Source organism: Scatophagus argus, chromosome 10 (assembly GCF_020382885.2).
Source record: "Scatophagus argus isolate fScaArg1 chromosome 10, fScaArg1.pri, whole genome shotgun sequence".
Lineage (NCBI taxonomy): Eukaryota > Metazoa > Chordata > Actinopteri > Scatophagidae > Scatophagus > Scatophagus argus.
The window spans coordinates 70,914-95,702 of NC_058502.1; the positions used below are offsets into that span (position 1 = coordinate 70,914).

At 40.8% G+C, this 24,789-nt stretch overlaps 3 protein-coding genes across 5 annotated transcripts; all 3 read right to left on the minus strand.

Moving 5' to 3' along the window:
- Positions 1-1,730: 1,730 nt before the first annotated feature.
- Positions 1,731-6,652, minus strand: tspan14 (tetraspanin 14). Its single transcript, XM_046402423.1, has 9 exons — positions 6,496-6,652; positions 5,670-5,750; positions 5,190-5,240; positions 4,958-5,104; positions 4,691-4,861; positions 4,134-4,259; positions 3,999-4,049; positions 2,936-3,049; positions 1,731-2,707 (listed from the first exon to the last, which is right to left on the minus strand). The coding sequence occupies exons 2-9, from the start codon at positions 5,748-5,750 to the stop codon at positions 2,642-2,644; spliced, it is 807 nt and encodes a 268-aa protein (XP_046258379.1). The 5' UTR covers positions 6,496-6,652; the 3' UTR covers positions 1,731-2,641.
- Positions 6,653-12,310: 5,658 nt separating this feature from the next.
- On the minus strand, positions 12,311-15,560 carry LOC124066245 (cytochrome c oxidase subunit 7A-related protein, mitochondrial-like). Of its 2 annotated transcripts, none has more exons than XM_046402501.1 (3): positions 15,355-15,560; positions 12,976-13,125; positions 12,311-12,592 (listed from the first exon to the last, which is right to left on the minus strand). In XM_046402501.1, the coding sequence occupies exons 1-3, from the start codon at positions 15,421-15,423 to the stop codon at positions 12,452-12,454; spliced, it is 360 nt and encodes a 119-aa protein (XP_046258457.1). In that variant the 5' UTR covers positions 15,424-15,560; the 3' UTR covers positions 12,311-12,451. The 2 variants fall into 2 exon arrangements, with proteins under 2 accessions (XP_046258457.1, XP_046258458.1); XM_046402502.1 differs by having other exon boundaries at positions 12,991-13,125; positions 15,355-15,558.
- A 1,496-nt stretch (positions 15,561-17,056) lies between these two features.
- LOC124066244 (potassium voltage-gated channel subfamily G member 3-like) lies at positions 17,057-20,377 on the minus strand. 2 transcript variants are annotated; one of them, XM_046402500.1, is made up of 3 exons: positions 20,111-20,377; positions 18,882-19,840; positions 17,057-18,689 (listed from the first exon to the last, which is right to left on the minus strand). In XM_046402500.1, exons 2-3 carry the CDS (start codon positions 19,454-19,456, stop codon positions 18,044-18,046), a joined length of 1,221 nt encoding a protein of 406 aa, XP_046258456.1. In that variant the 5' UTR covers positions 19,457-19,840; positions 20,111-20,377; the 3' UTR covers positions 17,057-18,043. The 2 variants fall into 2 exon arrangements, with proteins under 2 accessions (XP_046258456.1, XP_046258455.1); XM_046402499.1 differs by having other exon boundaries at positions 18,882-19,845.
- Positions 20,378-24,789: the final 4,412 nt, after the last annotated feature.

The following is a 24,789-nucleotide window of genomic DNA, read 5'->3' on the forward strand; positions in this document are numbered from 1 at the left end:
TAACTTTATCTCTGAAACATCTCACATGAGCTGCCCTCTAATGTACTCATTCCTGATCCTGTCCATCCTGGTCACACCCAAAGAAAACCTCAACATCTTCAGCTCTGCTACCTCTAGCACTTCCTCATGTCTTTTCCTCAAAGCCACTGTCTCTAAACCATACAACATTGTTGGTCTCAGCGCTGTCCTGTAAACCTTTCCTTTCATTCTTGCTGGTACTCTTTTAACACACACCACCTCTTTTCTACAGTCCCCGTTGCTCTAGACTGTTGACCTAAGTACTTAAAGCCCTACACCTTCTGTACTTCTGCTTCCTGTAACCTTACCATTGCACTTGGGTCCCTCTCATTCATACACATGTATTCAGTCCTGCTTTTCCCTTGTTCTTGAAAATCAGCACCAAAATGCTCCTCCTCTATTCCTCAGGCATCCTCTCACTCGCTAAGATCTTGTTAAACAAATCAGTTAAAACCCCACTGCCATCTCTCCCAGACATTTCCATACCTCCACATGTATGTCAACAGGACCAACCACCTTCCCACTCTTCATCCTCTTCAAAGCCATAATAACTTCACCCTTACTAAACTTTTCTACCTCCCGCTCAACAATAGTTGCCTCTTCAACTCTTCTTTCCCTTTCGTTTATCTCATTCATCAGTGCCATGAAGTACTCCTTCCTTCTCCTCCTTCTTTCCCTCACACTCCTGTCCCCCATCAACACATTTCCATCACTATCATTAATCACCTATCAAACCCCTATTACTTTTCTACCTTTCTCCCTGATCACTTTAGCTGTAGTTACCCAGTCACCTGGAAGCACCTCCTGACCACCCAGAACCTGTCTCAATTCCTCCTTGAAAACCACACAGCACTATTCCTTTCTCAACTTCCACCACTTTGTCCTCTGCTCCGTCTTTGCACTCTTCATCTTCCTCACCACCAGTCATCCTACACACCACCATCCTATTTTGTCCAGGTACGCTCTCTCCTACAACTACTGTACAATCGCTAATCTCCTTCAGATTACACCTTCTACACAAGATATTGTCCACCTGTGTGCTCCCGCCTCCGCTCTTATATGTTCCTCTAAGTTCCAGCCTCTTCTGGAAGAAAATGTTCACTACAGCCATCTCCATACTTTTCACAAAGTCTACCACCCTCTGTTCTTCTGTTCCTCACCTGAACACCAAACCTGCCCATCACTTCCTCATCACCACTATTCCCTTCACCAACATGTCGACTGAAGTCTGCACCAATCACCACTCTCTCACTTTAGTTGTGATGCTGTGTGAAACGAAACCCAAGGTGATGCTCTGCTTTTTGACCGATGCTGCTGACTTCTCTAAGACAGACTGAAACAAAGTGTTGAAGTGTGCAAACCACATTACAAACTGTTTTTGGAAATCAGGGATATCACGTCCACAAGGGACAGAAACAGGACCATCCAAACTGTTACCAGCACAAAGTTCAACAGCTAGTGTCTCTGATGTGATCTTTACATCAGGTTCGGAAAACATGACAGAGTGACAGGTGCTGATGTCTTCACGGACAATTAAGACAATGAAAACACACTGTGTGTTATGATGTTATACTGATCAATACAACTTCTTCTCAAGATTTGGTGTCTTTGTTTGAGTGTTGTTCAGATAATTAAAATTTAAATACTGTTTCACCTTTATCAGTTCATGGATAAAAAAAACATGTTTTTAAATAAAATATGAAGAAATAAACTCAGGCCAAACTGTTTTAATTGCATTGAATATAAAAAGACAAAAATTCACGTTTATAAAAAACAGAATACCTTCAGAGTAAAAGCTGACAAACTCAAAACAGAAGTTAAATCATTAAATTATCAATAAAACTTCAGCTAAAGCAGGAGATTGAAATGATAATTCAGATTTCTCTCTGGTTTGATTTCTCTGGTTATTAACACAAAAACTCTTCAACAACAAAACTTTAACGTGAATCCAGTGTCAATAAAACTCTTATTCTTCAGACATTTTAAAAGGAACAACCTGATTCTTCTGTGGTTTTTGTGCTGCTGCTGAACCTTTATCAGTTATCCAATGAGGGGGCACTGTACATACCAGCAGGTGTGTACATAGATACAAAAGATGTTTGACAGACACGGTGACCATTGATTAAACAAGAAAATAATAAGTCAGGGTTAGGGTTAGAGATTCAGAAACTGACAGAGAGACAGAAACAAAAAAAAGACCTGAGTTAAACATGAAAATGACGAAGATGAAGTAGGCACTGAACGGTGAACAGCCAATCAGGTCAAAGGTCACATTGGTTCGATACACATTCACAGAGAAGATCAAAACAGCTGCATTCAAAGTTTGTGTTCCATCTTAAACTGCAGGAAAAGTGAAGGCAGTCTTGTGCTGAGCAGGCGCTCGTCTGTTAGACGATAAAAAACATCAACAAAAAAAAATACAAACAAAACATCAGCACAATGTCACATTTTCACAGAGCCACAAAGTCCAGATAGACTCTTGGTCAGGACCTCTGAGGCTCAAAGCAAGAACTGATGACATGATGTGAAGACAGACGGAGAAGAAGAAGAAGAAGGCACGTCTGACTGAAGAAACTTGGTCCAGTAATACCGACTGGAGGCTCCGCCCTCTGCAGGCGGAGCTTCAGTAGCTGAATTTGACCTTGTCGATGTCAGAGATGAGAGTCCTGGCCAGGTAGATTCCCACCATCTGATAACAGGTAAACAGACACATCAGGTATGGAACTGTGAGTCTGAGTCCACAGAAAGCTGTGACCAGTACAAACCAGTAAGAGGGCAACACCGTTGTTCCTCTCTTGATCAGTTATCAGAGTAACTATGACCACTGACTAACATAAGGCCTTCAGTAGTATTACACAGCATGTGGGGCAGTACACAGTATTGTTGGAGTAGCAGTACTGTGGCAAAGTATCTGTACCTGCAGCAGAGAAATGACGATGAAGACGATGGCCACAGTGTAGAGATTTCCTGGTAACCAGTCTTCCAACGCAGCGATGCAACCTTTAACATAGATCTGATCACTCCAGTCCCTCTGCAAACAAACATTACACAACATTAAGGAACACTACAGAACATGTTCCTGTGGAATATTAACTCCAGACTCCAGACCTGCTTTGACGCTAAGAAAAATAAAAACAACAGACGACCTGTCCTCACTGACTGCAGCTTCCTGAAGTGCATCTAAATCCTCAGACTGACTTCCTGTATACAGTCATGTGTTTGACAGAGTCCTGAACCCCCTCCCATTGTCACACTCGGTCAGGATCCTCCCACCAGTTCACCTGTAGACTGGTCCAAATTGTTGTTTTCTGACCAGTACACAATTGTCCCAGTCTGTTGTTGTCCTTACTGGTTTGAACTGTGTTGCTTCTGTCTTTAGACTGTTTTTAACTGAGCATCAGTCAAAAAGCACAGCATCCCCTTTGGTTTTGTTGTACACAGCATCACAAGTGTTCCAGAACTAGGGTAGAACGACATGTTCCCATGAGAACATTAGAACATTTCATTAGTGTTCTAACCCGAAAGCGTTAATGGTTGAGTAGACCTGTTCCTGTTAAGGTACGTTAACAATGTAGGTTTACTACAGCAAAGACATTCCTTCTTTCCTGTTAGAACATCAACAAAGTGTTCCTGCGAGAACACAGACACAACATCAAAGAAATGTTCCTGCTAGAACATGTTCCTTTTATAATATTATTATCTCAGATCAGAACACAAGAAGGACGATCCTCCCAGAGTTCTAAACAGAACATGACAGGGACAGGAACATATTTTTTAAAAGTTTTTAACAGCTACAAACTCTCAGTAGCTGGTGGGACCGTTTTGTGTTGGCACCTGACTGAAGGCAGATTTATGTTACACCAGAGACAGGAAGATGATGATGATGAAGATGTCAGTGATGGAAACACCTCTACTCCAAAACGTTGACCCTCACCTGTCTCAACAGGAAGTTACATTTAAAGAACAGGAAGTGACCTCACCTTTGGTTTGTTTCTCACGTCGTAGCCACACTGAGTGTTCACCACTGAGTCCTAAACAAATGCATAAATTGTTGTCAGCTTCATACTGGTTGTGTAATGCGGGTAATCATGCATATTGATCAGTGATCAGCTCACAGCAGGATCAGTGATGCAACAGGAGAAAGGAACTCCACACTTCTCTCTGCTGCGATGAGTCCCGTTACAGCTGAAATATACGTTTAGATCCCAGTCATCCGGATCCTGAGCTCCACAGCAGTTGTTCTGATAAAACAACAACATTCTTAACACGAAATACATGAACTAGATATTTAACCAAAGGCTTAAACCTGCAGCATGGGACATTTAAATGCAATGAACCAAATTAGTTCATGTGATGGTGATGAAGAGCATCAGATAAATCTCTCTGGAGTTCAGTATACCATAGATTTAAATCTGTGGAGACTTTCCCAGTTCCCCTGCAAACACTGATCTGGCACTGATCTAAAGACAGAGCAGCTACAGTAAAACGGGGCTGGCTGAAACACATCTACATGTTTCTCTCCATGCCAGAAAAATCTCCACACTGCAGGTTTGATGAAAGGTTCCTGAGGTTTTGTTACAGAAACAAGATCTTAAACATGTGACAAAAGTTTCCAGAACACTACAACTTGATTTCCTATTCAACAACACAAACACAGACCACAGTGAGTTACCATCTTCTGCAGAGAATCTATGAGGTTCTGCAGGTCGATGTCATCTCTGTATGCTTTGATGTTTGCCAGGAAGAAGTTATTAATCCACTCTCTGACCTGACTCTGAAAAACCACCGCCAGAACCGCTGCAGTCAACTCCAGAATGAAGATGAAGCCGATCACACCAGAAAACTGACCAAACAAACACAAAGACTAGTTTAACATACAAACACAGGTAGATGCATTTTTTAACCTCCAAACTTTAGCAGAAGGACGTTTTTAACGTACAAACTTGAGCAGACAGATGTTTTCTCTCAGCGCTCCCACACAACCTGCAAAGCCCAGAATGAAAGTGACTCCACCCACTGCCAGGACCAACCAGACCGGGTCAAAACCATGCAGCCGGGTCACTTGGGTCAGATCCAATAGAACTCCCTGTAAGACAAAACAGACCAGTCCAGGACAGTTAATCCAGCGAACAGAGTTGTGATGATAAATTTCATTACGTGTTTTCATTCACCTTTTCACTCCATGCCCAGAAACCAACTGCAATGAAGGCAGCTCCAGCAAGCTGCAACACAAAGACACAATCCAACCTTTAGTCAGATCCAATAACAGACACAAACCAGAATAAATGTCTCACTTGAAAAGATAATTGGATTTAATCAGCTAATAACAGCTGAAGAATGAAAAGTTTGAAAGTCTGTTTGAACTGCACAGGTTGATGTGGACGACATGCTGGGATTCTTGTCTAAAGAACTTGGTTTATGCAATTCTGCGAACAGAACAGAACTGTGACGAATGACGTTTCACAAGAACAGAGATTGAGAAAGACCTCACACTCCCTGCTCCCTCAACCACACAGGATGTCGTGACATCACTTCCTGCAGTCTGAGTACATTTCAGGAAACAGCTTTCAATCTCAGCATTCAAAGAATTAACAACTCTGTCTCAGTCGATTTGACGTGTGATCAGGAGTGTGTGTAAGCAGGTAACTCACCCAGAAGATGATGTTGTAACTGAACATCAGGTATTTGTAGCAACAGCTGACTTCAGCACTCTCATATCGATAGTAGTACATCTGTCACAACACACTGCAGTTACATAGTGTACACTAATACAGAAGTACTGTTCTATATATATCTCTATATAGATAGATAGTCACAGAAGTAACCCTGTTCTTTAACATGTAACAAATGGTTTAACATCAACTATACTGTAGTCCATAAGCAGCTGTGAGGACATTTCTGGGTTGGGGTTAGTTAGTCCTGAAAACTTCGGAGCGTTTGAATTGTTTGCTTTATCTCACTCCAGTAATCTTCTCTGTCATCACAGTGTGTGAGTTAATGCTCAGTACAGAAGCTGGATCGTGTAACTGTTAGCAGTGACTGGTGGCAGGTTCGTTAAGTGAAGGTTAGCTGTTAGCTCCCTCCTACACACCTTGACAAACTGCCCTGCAGCTAAAGTTTTACGGTTCATCAGGATGTTACGCTAACGTTACGTTTGCTCCAGCGAACTGTCCGTAACTCCAGATGGAAGTTAGTTAGCCGCTTTTGTATTGTGACAAACAAGCGTTTGTTGTTACCTTTTCGGTAAATTAAAGACAAATTGATCAGCCCTCTGGTAAGAGTGGCATACTACCTGATTACTACCGTCAGTGTGCCTTTAATAACGTTAACCGTTCATGAAGAGTAGCGGAGAGTTTCTGTTTGTTCAGAGCTAACAGGAAACAGCTAACGTTAACGCTAACTGTAAATAAACACTGTAAAGTATGTGTATAACCGTAGAATTTAACTGGAGACAAAGAGTAAAACGGGTAGACTTACCTCAGATCACTCTTTAGAAACACATTCAGTTTTCTCCAACACTTTAATCAGATTAACGCAAACACACCCTTCTGAAAACGGACTTCTGCTGCGGTTTCCGCCACAAACAAAACACAGTGCCCTCTTCTTCCTTGGTTTTCAGTGACGGTACACAAACCACATTACAGGTTACTGCCCCTTGCTGGAGAGCAGGAGAGCTGCAGACAGAAAAAACTCCTTTCTCTTAAGATCTTTAAAACTGTTCACTCCCTCTTAAAAATAATAATAACTAAAATAATAATATTATAATTAGTAATATTATAATAATAAAATAATTTAGGCGAACAGTCAGGATACAAAATAAACGTAAATAAAACACAGATCTTGACCTTTAATTATTCCCCATCTGCACAAATCAAGAAAATTTACAAATTAAAATGGCAATTAAAAACTATCAAATATCTCTGTGTGACTTTATAAAGTAAGTAATGAACAGATCCATCTTCAAATTAGCAGAGATATAGAAAGATGGTCTACCATCTTGGTAGAATCGAAGTGATAAAAATAAATATCCTCCTTAGACTATTTTTTTTTCAATGTCTGCCTATTAGGATTCCACAAGAAAAGTTCAAAATCTGGGATAAAATGATCTCCAGATTTATATGGAACGGCAAAAAACCATGGATAAAATATCGTACACTACAATTAGAAAAAGATTGAAGACATTGAATATCTGGTTTGATTTTGTCAAACAATACAAAATAGAGAGAGATCTAAAATTGCTAAGTTGGTTTGTATATGATGACAGTTTAAAACCAAGCTTAAGTGACCACAACTTAAAGAACTGGGGTAGGAAAGGGCTCACAGCCATGTGTACATTAACAATGAATGGGAGGGTAATGAACTTTCAGGAATTAAAGCTGAATTATGGATTAGAGAACAAGGACCATTTTAGATATTTGCAGTTAAGGGACTATATTACAAAGGAAATACAAACTATGAAAACTTCAAACAGTGTACTTGATGAAATGACCAGGACATACAGTGGAACTAAACTCAAGGCAGTCTCAGTACTGTATCAAAGTCTGAGAGACTCAGAAGCTGCTTCTACACTATACATTAAAGAAAGGTGGGAGAGAGAACTGAACACAAACATTACCCAAGAAGAATGGTATGACATGCACAACACACAACCACAAATTCAAGAAAATGGAGGGAATTTGGATGGAAAAACCTGAACCGTTACTTCATTACACCTAAACTGAAGAGTAAACAAACTAGTTCCCAACATACATGTTGGCAGTTATGTGGAGAGAGAGAGAAGTAAATCACACATCTTCTGGGAGTGCCAAAACCTTAACTTCTTCTGGGAAAATGTGCATAATATAATGAAAGACATTTTGTGATATGTAATACCAATGGAATGCAAAGCTATGTATCTTGGAAGCTTGAAAAACTGTGTTCCAGAAAAAGATAGATATTTAACCAAACTTTTATTGGTTACATGCAAAAATGTAATTACAAGAAACTGGTGCAAGGCACTACAAATCATTGGCTAGAGATCATAAGAGAAGTTTACATTATGAAGAGATTGACCCATCGGCTCAGAATGAGAGAAAATGCCTTCAAGATTAATTGGGAGAAATGGATGCAGTACGACACAGTAAACAATACGATACCTTTTTGAGTTCATTGTTAAGAATACAAGTCTATTGCTCAGACCTCAGCCTCGCATCTCTGCATTTGACTCTGCATTGGCGTTCAGCTTTTTTTGCATCAGCGACGACGCCGTTTTTGATAACTGGGGGTATTTCTACTCCTACTTCAGCACTAATTTATACTCATGGTGCACAACAGTGTCCACACCTGTAGTTCAGTAGTTTGTACTCATTTGTAATGATGTTCGAATGAGTGTGAAGATGAGGGTGACTCTGCCTGCATGTTAACGACTCAGCTGTTAACGATGTGAGGAGCTTGTTAAGGTCACACTGCTGCTCTCAACAAGGACACTCTCCTAATTAGCTTCTTATGAGACTGCTGATATTGCAGGCTCAGATGGTTTGCAACTGTTGTCATGGCAACGATGTTCATCACCTCCACACAGAAATGAATTAACAAAGAATAATTAATTAATTGATTCATTAGACAGAAGTTAAGGATGCCATTAGAAACAAACACGATCAAACCTCAGCTGAACTTTTAAAGAACTTTGCACACAATGCTGCCAACAGCATGTGGACACCGAGTCCTTCAGTGTGAACTGAAGCAAACCCTGCTGTTACCATGGAGACTGTGACCTCATGTTCTCTGTTACCATGGAGAAACAGTCAGGATTCTGGGTCACACTCAGTTTGGTAAAACAACAGAAAACAAATAAACAGAATACAGATAATTTTAACCCTTTGTACTACAACACACATATACACACACACATACAACGGCTGCAGGTGCAGTCATATCTGATCTCAGTGATTTTTTCTCTCTGTGAAATGAGGGGACTCTAAATATTTGGTATCGCATATGTGTTGTTTGGCAGGATGAGCTTCACGCAGGACTTGGGAGCTCCATGACCATCTCAGTCCAAGTTGTGAGTGCACAACTGTGAGTTCTCTGCAGTGGAGTGTGTTAATTTTGTCTAAATAATTTCAGTTACTCCTTTCAATTCTCATTATCGGGACATGTCCTTTAAATCACACATAACGCACATTTCAAAGACTGCATTCTTTCACCCCCACAATATTGCAAAAATTAGGCACATCCTGAGTCAGAAAGATGCAGAAAAGTTAGTCCATGTGTTCATTACCTCTAGACTGGATTACTGTAATTCCCTTCTATCAGGCTGCCCCAATAAATCCATAAAGACTCTCCAGCTAATCCAGAACGCTGCAGCACGAATACTGACAAGAACCAGCATGAGAGACCATATTTCTCCTGTTCTGGCTACCTGTAAAACCCAGGATAGATTTTAAAATTCTCCTCCTCAATTATAAAGCCCTGAACGGTCAGGCACCACCATATCTTAAAGAGTTGATAGTACCCTATTATCCCACCAGAGCTTTGCGTTCCCAAAATGCAGGGCTACTTGTGGTTCCTAGAGTAATTTCACAGTTATGGGACTATTAAAAGATTATCTTATCTTATCTTAGAGTCTTCAAAAGTAGATTGGGTCCCAGATCCTTTAGTTATCAAGCTCCTCTACTGTGGAACCATCTCCCGGTTTTGGTCCAGAAGGCGGACACCCTCTGCATTTAAGGGTAGACTTAAAACTTCCCTTTTTGATAAAGCTTACAGTTAGGGCTGGCTTAGACTAAAGAAGAAGAAGAATCGCTTTATTGACAGTATATATATTTTTACATACACACACTGAAGTTGTCTTCTGCATTTGACCCATCCTTGGTTGAACACACATGCAACACCCGGCAAATTACATGCAGTGAAACACACAAGAGCAGTGGGCAGCATCAAGCACCCGGGGAGCATATTGGGGGGGTTAAGTGCCTTGCTCAAGTCTACTGGAGGGGGGAAGTATTTGTCGCATTAATCACTCCACTACACCCAAATTTTTCTTTTCTCTTGCCCGTCCAGTGGGGGAATTGAACCGGTGACCCTCCGATCACAGGCCGCTTCTCCAACCTCTAGGCCACAGCTGCCCCCAACAAATGAGCCACATGCAGGAGACGAACCCGTGGTGAACCCACTGCATAGGATGGACAGCCTCAGAACATGGAGCGCATGCCCAACCAGCTGAGCTACAGGTGCACTAAACTGGCCCCTAGTTATGATGCTATAGGATTAGACTAGACTGCTTTCTGGTGTCTCAGGTTCTCATGGATCGTGGTTGGACCTGCTGCTGCATTCCTGCTCGAAACTCACTGCGATTACTACTGTTTAGGCATAATCTATTTTAATTCTGTTACTACTCTGCTGCAGCTGCTACCATCACTACTGTTACTTCTTTTGTTATCATAATTACCATAGTACCTTCTGTATACATCACCATCATTATCTACAGTTCCAATACTTCTATTACTGCTGCTATGCATCTCTCACCCCCCTCCTCTTTCTGTGTCTCTCTCTATCTTTCTCTCTCTCTCTTAACGCTCTCTAATAACTTCTGTTGTGAATTGGTGATATATAAATAAACTGAATTGAAATTGAAAATTGGATAACCTGCACCATTTCTTGTGAAGCGTGGACTGGTTTTATTTTTACTTGACTGAATGATTCACAAATACAATGTGTATGAGGTCAATTAATTTAATTTGTGTATCCATCTAAATGTCCATATATTTTAGCATGTTTAGTTGTACATATTTTCCAGTCTAAGTTTATGTTGGTTGATTTGATAACTTATCAACATTCAGGTAAAAGTAATTTGAAAATCTGCAGTCAGTTTAGTGCCAGCAGTACAATCAGCTAAAATATCTTACTGATATAACTGATTTACAAAGTCAACGTCCTTCTAAAATATGACTTGATGTTCACATCTGCACAAATAAAGATTTCAATATAGATTTATAGATTTCCACTCATTGGTATAAAAGCACAGAAAGCACAGAAAGTGAGCATACAGCTGAATCAACACAAACTGAATAATCACAGGACTGTTGGATTAGACTGTTGTGCATCAGTACACACACACAGAAATGCGATCTGTTACCGTGACACCTCGCCTCCAGCATCCCGTCACCATTTCCATGGCAACAGGGCCAGTATTATGACACGTTACACAGTATTTGGATCACCTTGTCTCATCAGGCTGAGGGTGTTTGGGGGACACCTGAGCCTAATGTGAATCCAAAGCACTTTCTTTCCCCATTTACTGTAATAATCCTACAGTGAAGTAAACATGAATAGTTTTCACCAAAATAAACTTCTAGGGCATCATTCATGACAGACAGAGAACTTCAGACATAAATTGTCTGTGGTTGCCGGAGCTCCATGATGACCCTTAACAAGCTGCAAAATTCAATCAAGCACAGTTAAAGGCACGGTGCAGCAAATTTATACAGTCAGTCTGTAGCCTCATCCAAAGTCCAAAGTCCCTGCCTGCCTGCCTGTACTTCAGACTTCTTGTTAGTCACTCTGTGTGGGACATTTCTGGGCGTCGGCCTCTGCAGCTCTGCGTAGGTTCCAGCCAATCCAAGATGCTACATAAAAGACTACACATAGCAAAAAATGTAAAAAATAAAGAATATAAAGCAGAATATAGATTAAAGAAAAATAACAATATTAATTTAAATTTGGTCTCTGTTGGATGGTGACAATAAAGAGGCAGACAGAAAACATGGAAAGCAGACAAAAGAAGGTTTGCAGCAGAAATCAAACTGGTGAAGGCTGAGACCAGACCGGCTGAGTGAGTCCATTTGATCCACAGGCTGAACATAGTCAGACAGCAGGAGATGACACACTGTTTTCATTCATTCTGTTAGAAAACTGTCACCTTTTATCTCACGACCTTTAAACACTCATCTGATTTTCAAAAATCTTTTCCAAATCGTATTCAAAAATAAGAGAAGATATGTCTTGTTTAACTCATAGAAAAGCATCAATGAAGAGAGACAGTCAGTAAAGGCTCCAGAGTGAAGCTGATCTGAGGTCTGTTGATGGTGTTTTCTGGGTGCTGAGAGAACAGATAATCCTCAATAATCCCACTGAAGATAATGAGAGGATCAGGACTCATAAAAAGAGGATCAGCTCACATCAGAGGAAGAACAAACCTCTGATCTGTCAGCAGCTCATGTCCACACTAACATGAAACAAAATGAGGTTTTATCATTATTATTATATTTTACATTTCATTAAAACATTTCAGTAAAAACATGTCAGACAATGATTCTTTAACAACAAAATAGACTTTATTACTAACAGTTCACACTAAATATTTTCTGTACAAGGTGTTTGTTTCTGAACGCCTTTTTGTCAGTTCCTCGCTCAGAAACCTCTCGTCCAATCAGAGTGCAGCAGCTCTGCAGCATCACTTGTTGCTGGGCTGGGCGGAAATGTAAAGAGCCACCACGCAGTAGAGCAAACCCCCCACAGTCAGAGCCATCGTGGTCCGGTACAGCAGTTTGTCTATCCGGCCTCCCTTCAGGTGGACTGGAATGCTGTCTGAGCTCTGGCAGAAAAAGACAGGTCACCTCCTTATTACATCATCATACAGATCATGTGATCCTAAACTAACCCCCAGCCCCCCAGGACCCGAGGGATCCTTACATACTCAACTTAATCCACAACTGTTGACCTCTTCATTAACCCCTGGAAAGTCCCAGCAGAACCTGTTACACGAGCCTGAGATATTCTCAAGGACCAGTGGACTTTGATCAATGACATCAGTCAACGAGCATTAAAATGTCCTCAAGGACATCTTCAACTTTCACACCTACAGAGAATCCTGCTCTCTGATTGGCTATCAGCCACTGAAGCCCAGGTCTAAATATTAACCTGCAAGTAACCATAACAACAGTAGCCCCCTCACCTCCACCCTCACCCTGTCTTTACCTGCTGCTGTGTTACCTGGAAGACTTTCTGCAGGTCAGGGACTCGACTGACTCCCAGGTATTCCGACTGACTTCTTGCTTCAGATGCCAGTTTGTTTGGAGAAGCAAACATGATGGGAGGGCTGACAGGTGGGACACCTGGACGCAGACCCTGAGGAGACGCATGCATGCATGCATGCACACAAGCATACACACACGCGCACACACAAACAAAACTCTCTTCTGTCAGATACAGATACAGTAAGTAAAATGTTCATCTTTCAGAACATTTTTATCAAATGTGAGTCATTTGTTTGAGTCAGTGAAAACATCTCTTTAATAACCTGAAGCTCAAACCCTTTAACTACATGACGGCCGCGTTACCTTCTAGTGCGACGGCAGGCAGCGCTGAATAAAGAAATGAGAATGGCGGAACATGACGATGATAGTCCCTCTGCGCGGGGGGGTTAGGAGCCCCCAGACCAGTTTACAGACATTTTCGCTTGCTCTTCTCCTTTGAGTTAGCTGCTAACTGCTCAGTGGTGGCTCACACGTATAACACGTTATTAACACGTCACACCTCACTCTAGTCTTCCTCCAATTGGGCCTAAAAATCATTAATGTGGGTACAGAGTCGATTAAGTGAGAGTGCTGAGACTCGGGTACTCAGTGAAACATTAAACAGAGAAAATGCAGCAGCAGAGAGGACAAACAGATGTAACAGAAGTAATCGGTCTCTTTAAACATCAGTGTCCCTGATGACAGAGCTGCTGCTCCTGCAGAAATCAACCACTTTGTGTTCTCACTCCTTTTGATCCAGACAAACCTTTTTGTGGTTTGACATGTTGGAGTCAGAGCTTAACTATAAGGTTGATTGTTTTTAAACTCACATCATTACAAAAAGAAATTGTTTAGGCTTTTATCACTGAACTGACGTCAGTAAAAACAGAAACAAACTACATTTTTTCCTCTTGTGTTTGTTAAAATGTCTGTTTGTTCTGTTTTAACCGGCAGCTGTTTGGCTGTTTGTTCTCTGTAAACTCACATGTTTACAGAAAATATAAAACTAGAATTACTGCCTCCACCAACCAGTCGAGTTAGAGATTACATCACATCGGTCCAGACTTGTACAGTACGTGTAGTGGAGACTGAAGGACATTAATGAAAGGTATTAAGTGTAGTTGTTGGAGAACTTCTCACTGTGCTGACATGTCTGATTGATTGCAGTGAAAAACATGCTGTCTTCACTCAGATGGACTGACAAAGTTCCTCATCATGTAGCTTAAAGCTCAGTATCATCAGACTGGCAAGCTGCTGTGTGCCCATCTGATCCCTCGTCCGTGATCACACGTTCGGACAGTAAAGCTGATGCAGATTCTAAAATGTGGATGCTTCACACACATGTGAACGTCAGTACATTAAGCACAGTTTCAAGGTGGCACCAGTTCAGTTTCTGGCCACATGTGAAATACAGTCACAGTCTACCTGTCTGTCCCGAGCTGTGGTGTTTACCGGACAGACAGCCGGACTCAGCGAGAACAGAAACCTTCAGGCCGCATCAACAAAACAAACAAAACAAGACTAACAAGTTGTGCTGACATTCAGAGTTGCAATACATTAACCATTAGGGATGTTTAGCAGTTACTAACTAAAGTTATTTTGAAGTTATACTCAACTAAATATCCCAAAATGTAACAACCCCAAAGCTATAATCTGAAGAAAACATCGGAAACTTTATCAGTGAAAATAATGAGCAGACTGACACGCTGATGATGGTTACAAGCCCCCCAACCCACCCATCCACCCCCACGCACTACAAACACCTTATCCTACAAGTGCAACACACAAGTGCAACATTAAGGACTACTTTCTGGACTACCTCATACTTGCACATGCATACTTAGGCTGCTATATGTTAAAACCGGCTTCTTATTTAAGGTTTAGCTTATTTAAATGTCTAGTTTTATATTCTTTTATATTCTATTTTCTGTTTAGCTTATATTCTATTCGTACTTTATATTTTTATATTCCACTTACTGCTCCCGGGACCTGAGTCCTAATTTCGTACCATAAACATGTGAATGTGAGCTGGTATGACAATAAAGTTCCTTGAATCCTTGAATCCTTGAATGATAAAATTACCCCCTGGTGTCATTAATGAAGATGATAAATGCTGAAAATGTTAAACAGGAACGCTCTGGATGTTACACTTTAAATCGGAAATTTGTCGTTTGACGTCACTGATCATCAATAACGCAAACAGCAGGGCAGAGGTGATCGATCTGTTGCTCTGATCCTCCACATCACACTGAAGCATTCACTGATAAACTGATGACCAACGTGTGGTTAGCGTTAGCTTTCCTTCCGGTGTTAACAAGGTCACTCGTTGTTCCGGTCTCACCTGCGGGCTGTAAGCGGCGACGGGAGCTCCGGTGAGCCGCTGCGTCACTCCGTTGAGTCTGTAGTACATCTCTGTGCCAGGTAACACACTGAACACCTCGGTATTTAACCTGTTAACCTAAACACACCTCTAACCTGCTGCTCCGCTCTCAGCACCACATGCCGAGGACTCTTCGTTGCGTGATGACGTCAGAACAGAACTGAAGGACCCGCAGCTGGAGCGCGACCGTCAACTGCCTGACCAAAAGTACGTGAATCAGAGGGGGGTTAGGGTTACCCTAATCCGCAGGAAGGCTGTGGAAGTGCGCCTCGGCTGGAAAGAGGAGACAGAATAAATAATAAAAGTCCATCCTGTCCATCCTGAAGTTTTCAGGATTACAAGTTTGAGGTCAAAGTTTTCTAAAACGATAAATCTGTTTTCTGAGCAACTTGGTGAAAAATAAGTTTAATTGCTATGTTAGCGGCAAACTTGACAGTGGCAGTAGTCTGTCAGAAGGTGAAAATGACCTCAATAGTAGATCAGTATTTGTAATGCTTTTAATTATTAATACAATTAATATGAATTAAATACAGTGTAAGTTACTATATGTTCAGTTCAGTAGAGAACTGAAAAGGCACAGAGTGAGTTGCATCTCACAGACCATAAGAGTTGAATTCTTAGTCTTATTACTTTCTGGTTACTTCTTGTTTACCAGCTGTTTAATCATTACAATATATATTATTGTCTAATATCCTACTCTTACCTGTACATAACCAGTCAATATTACAGTTTATTAATTTCATCTCTAGGCTTACAATACACCTACGTACAGTTTTATACTGTATATTTTGTTTTATTGTATGATATTTTATATATTATTTATCATATATTATCCTTTGTGCTATTTTATGTCTTAGATCAACATTTTTATATGCAAGATTTTCTTTTTCTACAGATTGCATGAACTTTGTTGGAGGGCAGTGGTGGATATCTAATCTGGCAAGCCAATCACATCTCTTCCATGGCTGACATGGCTGACACACATGGTTCTCCATTATAAACTTAGTTTACTACTTTTAAAAGTTTTACAAAACCTGCATTACCGACTTTTCTTTTTGTCATACCTCCCTAAAGTCAGAGTAATTTCAAACTCTGAGATGCTTCAGAAAAACACAACCCAGTCCTTTAGTCAAGAATTTATCTGGATTTAATGAGGAGATTAAACATTTAAGAAATAAAATCATATGTTTTCGTTCATGGAGACAACTGTGTGAAAAAAGAAAGAAAGAGCAGTGTGATTTGTTGAAGGATAAAGGGATTGTTCGTGTAGTTGTGCTTTGGTTTAAACCCTGCAGTATTTCACACAAAGGAAGAAGAGGAAGAAATAGAAGAAGTGTCTTCAATAAGAAAGTTCACACTTCAACAGCTCCACGATCCTGACATTCAAAACCAAATGTTTCCAACACTTCAACTTCCTGTCTCTGAGTCTGCTGTTGCTGTGGAAACAGTGGATGTTGTCCAGTTCGTCCCAACAGATCCAGTTACACCACAGACTGCTGGTTTAACCCCTGACAGTCACAAACATATCACAGACACAAATCTGTGCTGTTAATCCTGAGGGGGGTGATAGGAAATGGTAACATATAAACAGTTTATCCTCTGTGGAACAGGAAGTAGATCTGCAGATGTTTCTTTTTCCTGTGTCCGGAGTCCTTGTCTGGTGATCGTGTGTGTGGATTAAGTGAATCCAATGGGTCTCGTCACTATCAAAAGATGTAGTTGTTGCAGCCAACAAAAGAGAAATTTACTTTGCATGTACCTTCCTCTTACCATCTTTGTGTTACTGTAGTTGGCATTAGTTTGGAAATAAAAATGGCGACAGCAAGACAGATCTATACACTGTGCCCCATAAAACATCAGACGGGGAGGGCAAATCTTACACAACATTTCTGAACAGATGTTTTTTTGAAAGGTGAAGGTCATATTTGGGGGGTTTGCAGAAACACCAGGACACACACCTGTGTTGGAAAACCATGAAAAGGTTTTTATCATTGTTAACTCAAGTATGAACATGAAGTTGAAAAGTTTTTCACTCTCCAACATGTTCAGATATTTGGTGAAAACAACCATTTTTATAATCGTAATAGAGTTTTTGAATACTGAGTACTTAAAATGTTTGATCTCAATATCTCTCTGTCTCTCTCTCTCTCTCTCCATATATATATATATATATATATATATATATATATATATATATATATACATACACACATATATATTCACTTCAGTTTACCTTCTTTGTATGTATTAAAGGGATCACAGCTGTCAGGGAGAAACTTGAATGAGTGAAAACATACTACTTCTGTTTACACAGTAACTTCTGTCAGAATAGACAGTCCTGTGACCTCAGAGAAAAGGACTAAGAAGTGGTGGACCTAAAGCATTACTAACTGGTGGATATAATGAAGATGAAAAACATGAAACAAGCCTTCATGCAACCAAACCTAAATTGAACAGATGAGGCAGCTCTTCAGTTGTGACTTGTGGTAAAATTGTAAAATGTTTTGTGGGGCCTGAAGTGACATTTTTAGTTTTTGGTGGTTCTAAGACATCCATGTCTGGATTATCATATGCCTGGGTGGAGGTGGCAGCAGTGCTGGACTTTGGTGTTGTTGTATCTGCCTCAGCAGCAGCATTGCTAGTCAATTAGTCAGTTGATGAACTCAGCAGACAGGCTGTGGGCACAGCGGGCAGAGCGCACCTTGAGCTCATGATAGCACTGGACAAAGCTGTGGTAGATGAAGGTGATAGGCAGCGCCAGCAGCACGATGCCGCTCACCACACAGAGGCCACCGAGCACACGGCCCGCTATCGTCACCGGGTACATGTCTCCATACCCCACTGTTGTCATGGAGATGATGACCCACCAGCAGGCAGCAGGAATGCTAGCGTAGTCCTGGTTTCCGGCCTCCAGGTCAAGGCCGTGCTCCAACAGCTGGGCCAGGGCACTGAAGATGGCCATGGCAACACAGATGAAGATCAGCAGCATCATCATTTCACGGTAGCAGCGCCGCAGGGTCAGGCCAAGCGTCTGCAAGCCCAGGAAGTGACGGGCTAGTTTGATCACCCAAAATATACGCATAATGCGCAGAACGCGCAGCGTGACACCTGCCCGCTGCAGCTGCGAGTTCTCCCCCGTCAGGGTCGTCACGGTGACAGAGACATAGTAGGGTGTGATGGCCAGCAGGTCAATTATGTTCAGAGGACGACGGACAAATTCACATTTATCCCGAGACACAAGGAAACGGACAACACATTCTGCTGTGAACCAACCAATACAGACTGCCTCGATGATCCTGCAGTTTACAGCCAATCAGAGGGAGAGAGAGAGAGAGAGAGAGAGAGAGAGAGAGAGAGGGCCAATCACAGACAGAGAGTCAAAACATAAAACAATGGCATCGTACATGAGCATGGCCCAACCAGGGTCAGAAACATGTTATCACATAGAAACGCTTGAAACACAGAGTATACATGTCCTTGCATCTCACCTGTGCTGGTCCAGGGTCTCGGTAGTCTTCCAGTCCGGTAAGGTGCTGGCACAGAGCATCACCATAGAGATGACCACGAACAGGACTGACACTGAGGCGAGGATCTGCGCTGCCAGCGAAGACGTGGGTTCCTCAAACGTCCTCCTCATCCTCTCCAGCCAGCGGTTCTGGGGCTCCTCGGGTCCCCGCTGCTCCTCCTCAGGGAAGAAGTGGACGAAGCAGTCAGACATGCGGTCATCAAGGCGTCGCTGGCAGCACGGCTGCAGGTCAGCGCTCTCCAGGCCCCAGTACAGCATCTCGTTATAGAAAGACAGCTCACACATGTGTGGCACAAAGCGCAGCTTCCCATGCTGCACATAGAGCATGATGAAGCTGAATGCCTCCGAGTGCCGGTCAAAGAAAAACTCGTTTCTGTCGCGGTCATAGTCGTCGCAGAGCTCCAGCAGCTCACTCTCTGAAACACAGCGATGCAGCCGACTGAGTCTGCTGAGAGGGAGCCTCTTCATCAGCTCCGTTGAGAAGGAAAACCGCCGACCGCCTACATTCAGGATACAAAGATTGTTTGCAAACTTCATAATATTTTACTTTAAAAACAGAGGGTGCTTCTGCTTCTACTTTATTTCCTGTTTTCCAAACTTCTTTTTTTATTAAATATCAGCAGTTTCCAAATTTCAGTCATTTGTCTATTAACAAGCTCAAGCTGTTTCCAAACATTTTCTTTTATTGAATAAACCTGCTAAGCCTCAAAAGTTTATTTTCTTTTAAAAACTGCTGCTTCTAAACTTGTGTTTGTGCTTCCAAACTCAAAATGGCAGCTGTTAGCTCATCTTTTTGTCATAAAGCTGCTGTTGTTAATTAAACCACCAGCTTCAGCTTCCAGACTCTTTCCATTCCCAACAGAAGCTTTTCTGTCTCGTCAGCTTCCTGTTTTCATCTTCTTATAACAATCTTGTCTTCCTCTGTGCTTGAATGAAATAAAAAGATACAATGTCAGTAACCAACAACATGAGTTTTATTTCTGTTTCAATGACCTGTTGGCTCAGACTGATGTTAAATCTGCTCTTTCTCTTTTTCTTTTCTTCTCCATTATCCATATTAACTATTGAATCTCAAAACAGATTTTCTTGTGGCAAGAAAACCTCCCAAAAAACAAACATTAGCAGATTGATAGTTTAAGATGACTGAACTGACTCAGCTGTGATTTTATCACATCAGCTACAAAAACTCACCAGACTTCACCGTCCAACATGAAGCAGATGACAAGTGCTTCTTTTTGACTCCTGGTTTGTTTCTTCTCGTGGTTGAATCTGGAACTGAAGAGCAGCAGCAACAGCAGCAGTTCTTCCTCCTCCGCCTCCTCCTCCTCTTCCTCCTCCTCCTGTCTGAGAGGAGGAAGATCAGAGTCGATGATTCAAACAGCAGTCAGTCTGAGCTGCAGAGAATCTGAACCTCCACAAACCTCCTAAGTGTCTGAAGGCAAATGCTGCTCCTCATCCTCATCTTTCTGTTTTTCTTTCTTCTCTTTGTCCTCTTCTCCCTCCTTCTGCCTTTTTCCTCCTGTTCTACATTTCATTTTCATCCTCCTCCATCATCTCCCAGAATTAAACATTTAATTTCATGCTTTTCAGTGAACATCAAAAGCAGATCATTTATGAATAATGAGTCAGATTTTATTAATTCATTAACAACCTGCAGAATTTATTGTTAACGGATGGCTCCCCCAGATGGTCATTCTAAAAACTGCAGATTAAATTCAGCCAACTGAGAGTTGATCCTTTTCATTGAATCTACATTTTTATTTTTATGTTCTCTTTATCCAGTAGGAGAGAACATATCACTGACGTGAGCTGCTTCCTGAACATAATGCAGTGGATGTTTATTATAAAGTAGAAGAGTTAGATGATAAACTCAAAGTTTTGTTTTGTTTTTGTTTTTTTAAATGAAGGAGCAATCAAATGAACAGCACCAGGACAGGAAGGAATAAACAGGGAAAATTATTGGAAAGACTTCAAAACAAAGACATCAGGAAGATTTGATTACCTGACATGTTCAATTATCACACTGTGGTTAAAAACTAAAGGTGACTGGACTTTGACTGTCAGAGCACCTCGGCTTTGGAATGACCTTCCCGACCAGATGAGGCTTACAAGGTCTGTGACTTCTTTTAAATCACTTCTCAAAACACACTTTTATAGACTGGCTTTTATGTGATGTTGTCTTTAGTTTTTACCACTCTTTTAGTTATTTAGTTAGATTGTATAGTTCCTAGATTTATCGTCAGTTACTTTTCTACGCCTTTACTGTCCTTTAATCTTCAGTTCACCATCTACATTTATTGTTACCTAATTGTCTATTTTTATTTTGCTTATTGCCTTCTGATTGTGTAGGTTTTGTTGGCTTTGAGAAAATGAGAAGATGAAGCCCTGCTTAAAGCTACTGACAAGACAAAACACTGGTGGACCCAATCAGGGCGGGGCAGGCAGGAAGTGAGATTTTATGATCTCTGTCAGTTGAGCATAACAGAAAGACAGAAAAGGACAACTTATATATTCCATTCACAACATCACAGGGTGTGACATAAGCGACATTGGGGTGAAATGTCATTAAGGAAAGGGTTAGAACAACATGAACAGTGAAGGGCAGAAAGTTTGACCCCACATTTGATCATTCTGAACTAAGAACTAACGAACATTTGAAGAGTCCTGGAATATAGGCTCCAACTATCCCTGACCTTCACCTGCTACAGTTCGCCACTTTATACTGTTGTGTACATGGTATTTAGTCAGGCTCAGGCTTTGCTCTTGCTACTTGTGTTGTTTCTTGGATCTAACTTGTTTTCTCTGTGTTCAGGTTCACATACCAGTCTCTGCCAGCTCTGCCCACTCCTGCTCCAACGTTGGATTCCTGTTTGAGTTTTCAATGCTCTGAATCTGTGGATGAGTTTAGTTTTCCTGTTTCTGGCCCTGTGCACTCACCAGTTGCCTGGATTGTATTTTTGAACATTGTCAGTATAGACTCTTTTTACTCACTTGTTTTTCTGCTTATTGGAGTCCTCTTTTGCTAAGAGAAAACCTAACAGAAAAACTGAAATGTGTTCCTCATAAGCTATTTACTATTATATATACTGTAGTAAATAGCTTTTCTATTTTATAGACTTTGCATATTAATTATGAACTGTGGTGGTAAAAATATTAGTAGTTATTAGTAATTAAGTAAATGCTTGGGCTGAGTTAATGGTAATGGTAGGAAAGCAAGATGATATCATGACCTTTCCTTATTCCAACAACAACAACAGAACATCCAGTCAGTGCATCTCAGAAACCAGAGACCACAGAGGCGAGATTCATCTCTGGACCCAGTCCAGCTAGCCTGAACATGTCTGACTCACTTTTAGCAAGTTACTGTAAGTGTTGTCATTTTCAGTCTTTCTGTAGTTGCTTTCTGAAACTCTTTCTTGCTCTCACAGTAAAACAGCAGGTTGGTTTGTGGCCCAAATAAAGTGCTCACAGTCAGAAGCTAAATTTTTATACTTTTTCAAGATTTCATTTAGAACCAGTAAAGTTTGACAGATAATGTTCAGTGAATGATATTCATCTCATGAGAACACAAATCAGCAGTGGGTGGTGGAGGTGAAGTGTTGTTACTGCGAAAGAGTGAAAAAGAGCTGATTGTCAAGAAGATGATTATAACATCAAAATTTAGACTTTTTTTTTTTAAACTTAATAACAGTTTTTATTGCATTTCAAAAGAACACCAACATGGAGCTCTGTGCTGTGATTACATCAAGCAACAATTTTTCCTAAACAGAACTCATCTTAAGGACAGTCAAAATAGAAACTTGCATATAAACAGGGAAGCTCCCCTCTTTTGTATAAAGCCCTAAAATAGATTCAAAAATAGACAACCATTTCTTAACTGGCACTATTCATTTCTATCTACTGGATTTCTCTGCAAAATACACGTTAAAACTTACATCTCATGTACATTCTTGCTTTGCACTTTTCATATGTATATAAAGTTATATATCTCAGCACGCCACAAGTAAATGCTACTTCCTTCACAGCAGCAACACACGCCAGGTATAAAAAGAAAGAAAAACATAAAAAATGTCTCGAGTGGAATATGTTTTTGAAAAATGCATTAATTCTTTTCAGCATCTCGTCCATGACGTGATCTGAAGCTGTTCATATCCAAACATTAATTCTCTTCAAACCATCTTCTTTGAGGTTTCTCTGAGGTTTTTAAACATCTGCTGTGCTGGAGGCGGCAGAGGAGCAGCTGTTCATCACTTCATGATTTCACATTCTGAACAAAATGTCATTTTCAACACAGCTGAGTTGGTTCAGTGTTGAGAGCTGAAGCTCATCAACAGGTTTCATGTGTTCACCTGTCAATCATCTGTTAAGACTGCACCAACACACAACCATTTTAGTTTTTGGGCTTGTTTTTAAATTTGACTATTTTCAGGCAGTCGATTAAGAAGTAAAAGTATTTACAACAACCTGTATCCTGAAAACAACATCTTGCATTTTGCATCATGTTTAGTGTCCCTGAACACCACACCTGTCATCTATCTGTTCGCAGCCATCACAGCATACACACAGGATTACTGGTCACATCTGAACGTAACCCGCTGCAGACAGGCAACATGTAACCCAACACTGTCACCAGTGAGACATAAATGATCGTTTATCCAGTAGCCAGGTTAAAGTCTGTTGAGTTTAGACAAGTGATGTCTGTTAATGCAACGGACCAATTGGGTATCTCCAAGGTGGGTTCACACCAGGACTCTGTGCAATTTCATCAGTTTTATTCCATTAATTTTGTCAGTTACTTATTTGTTACTTTGTTTTCTGATCAAGAAAAATCACAGTTTCATAATTTTAGTAATAAAACTTGTAAAAATGTGTTTCATGTGCTGAATGGTTGGTTCTGCTGATGGATAGTTAATTAAATAATTAACTGATTGGTCTAGAAACATCATGAGAGCCATGGCTTCAACTTTAATTACCCTCAGAAACAAATGATGCTTTTTCTTGTCATGTTACAGTTGTACAGCTGTGCTGTAATTTTCCAGAAACATAACAGTTTTCTTTGTAAAATTATTCTTACTTTTTTCTACAACCCAACCACAACCTGTTTTAGTCCGTATTAGAGCTGGCCACACAGTATTTGTACAAGCTTATTGTTGGACTCAGTATACTGCTGCTAAAAAGCCTCCAGTCATCAGCAGAAACACCAGCTTCCTCATCAAACCTTGACTGTTTTAGACTGATCACAGCACAGATCCTGGTTCTCAGATGATTTCAGAGTCTCAGACTACAGGACTGTTGGTCGTGAGAAACTTTCAGGTCTACAGTACAACCACCACTCTGACTGTGAGGGAACCAAACGTTTGAAAATGCATTTCAACAAGGAAAAAGAAACTAAAAATCATTAATTCATTTAGATTTTTCTAGACTTGATCTGTGCACACAGATAAATATTTAAGGTAAACACTGTTAGTTAACATCATTAATACTGAGAACTTTTATGTAGAACATTTTATAAATCTGCTAGTTGTCCACCTCCAGAGTCACTTTAGCTTTGTGAGTCCTGTACACAGTCAGTTCAGGAGGTGTTTAGCCTAATTTAGCACAAAGACTTGAAGCAGGAGGAAACTGTCAGCATAGCTCCATCAGAATATTGTTTGTTTTTATCAGTCAGCTGGAGAAACATTTCAACAGCAGTTAGCACTTGAAATAGTTTGTGGACAGAGGCTAGCAGTTTACCCGGCCTCAAGTGGTTGTGGACAGCTAGGCCAGGCTAAAGATGACCCCTTTCTGTACCAAACACACCGGCATGAAACTGATATGTCACAGAGTACTCTTGAGAACAGAAGGAACTAAGTGTATTTATACAAATTAAT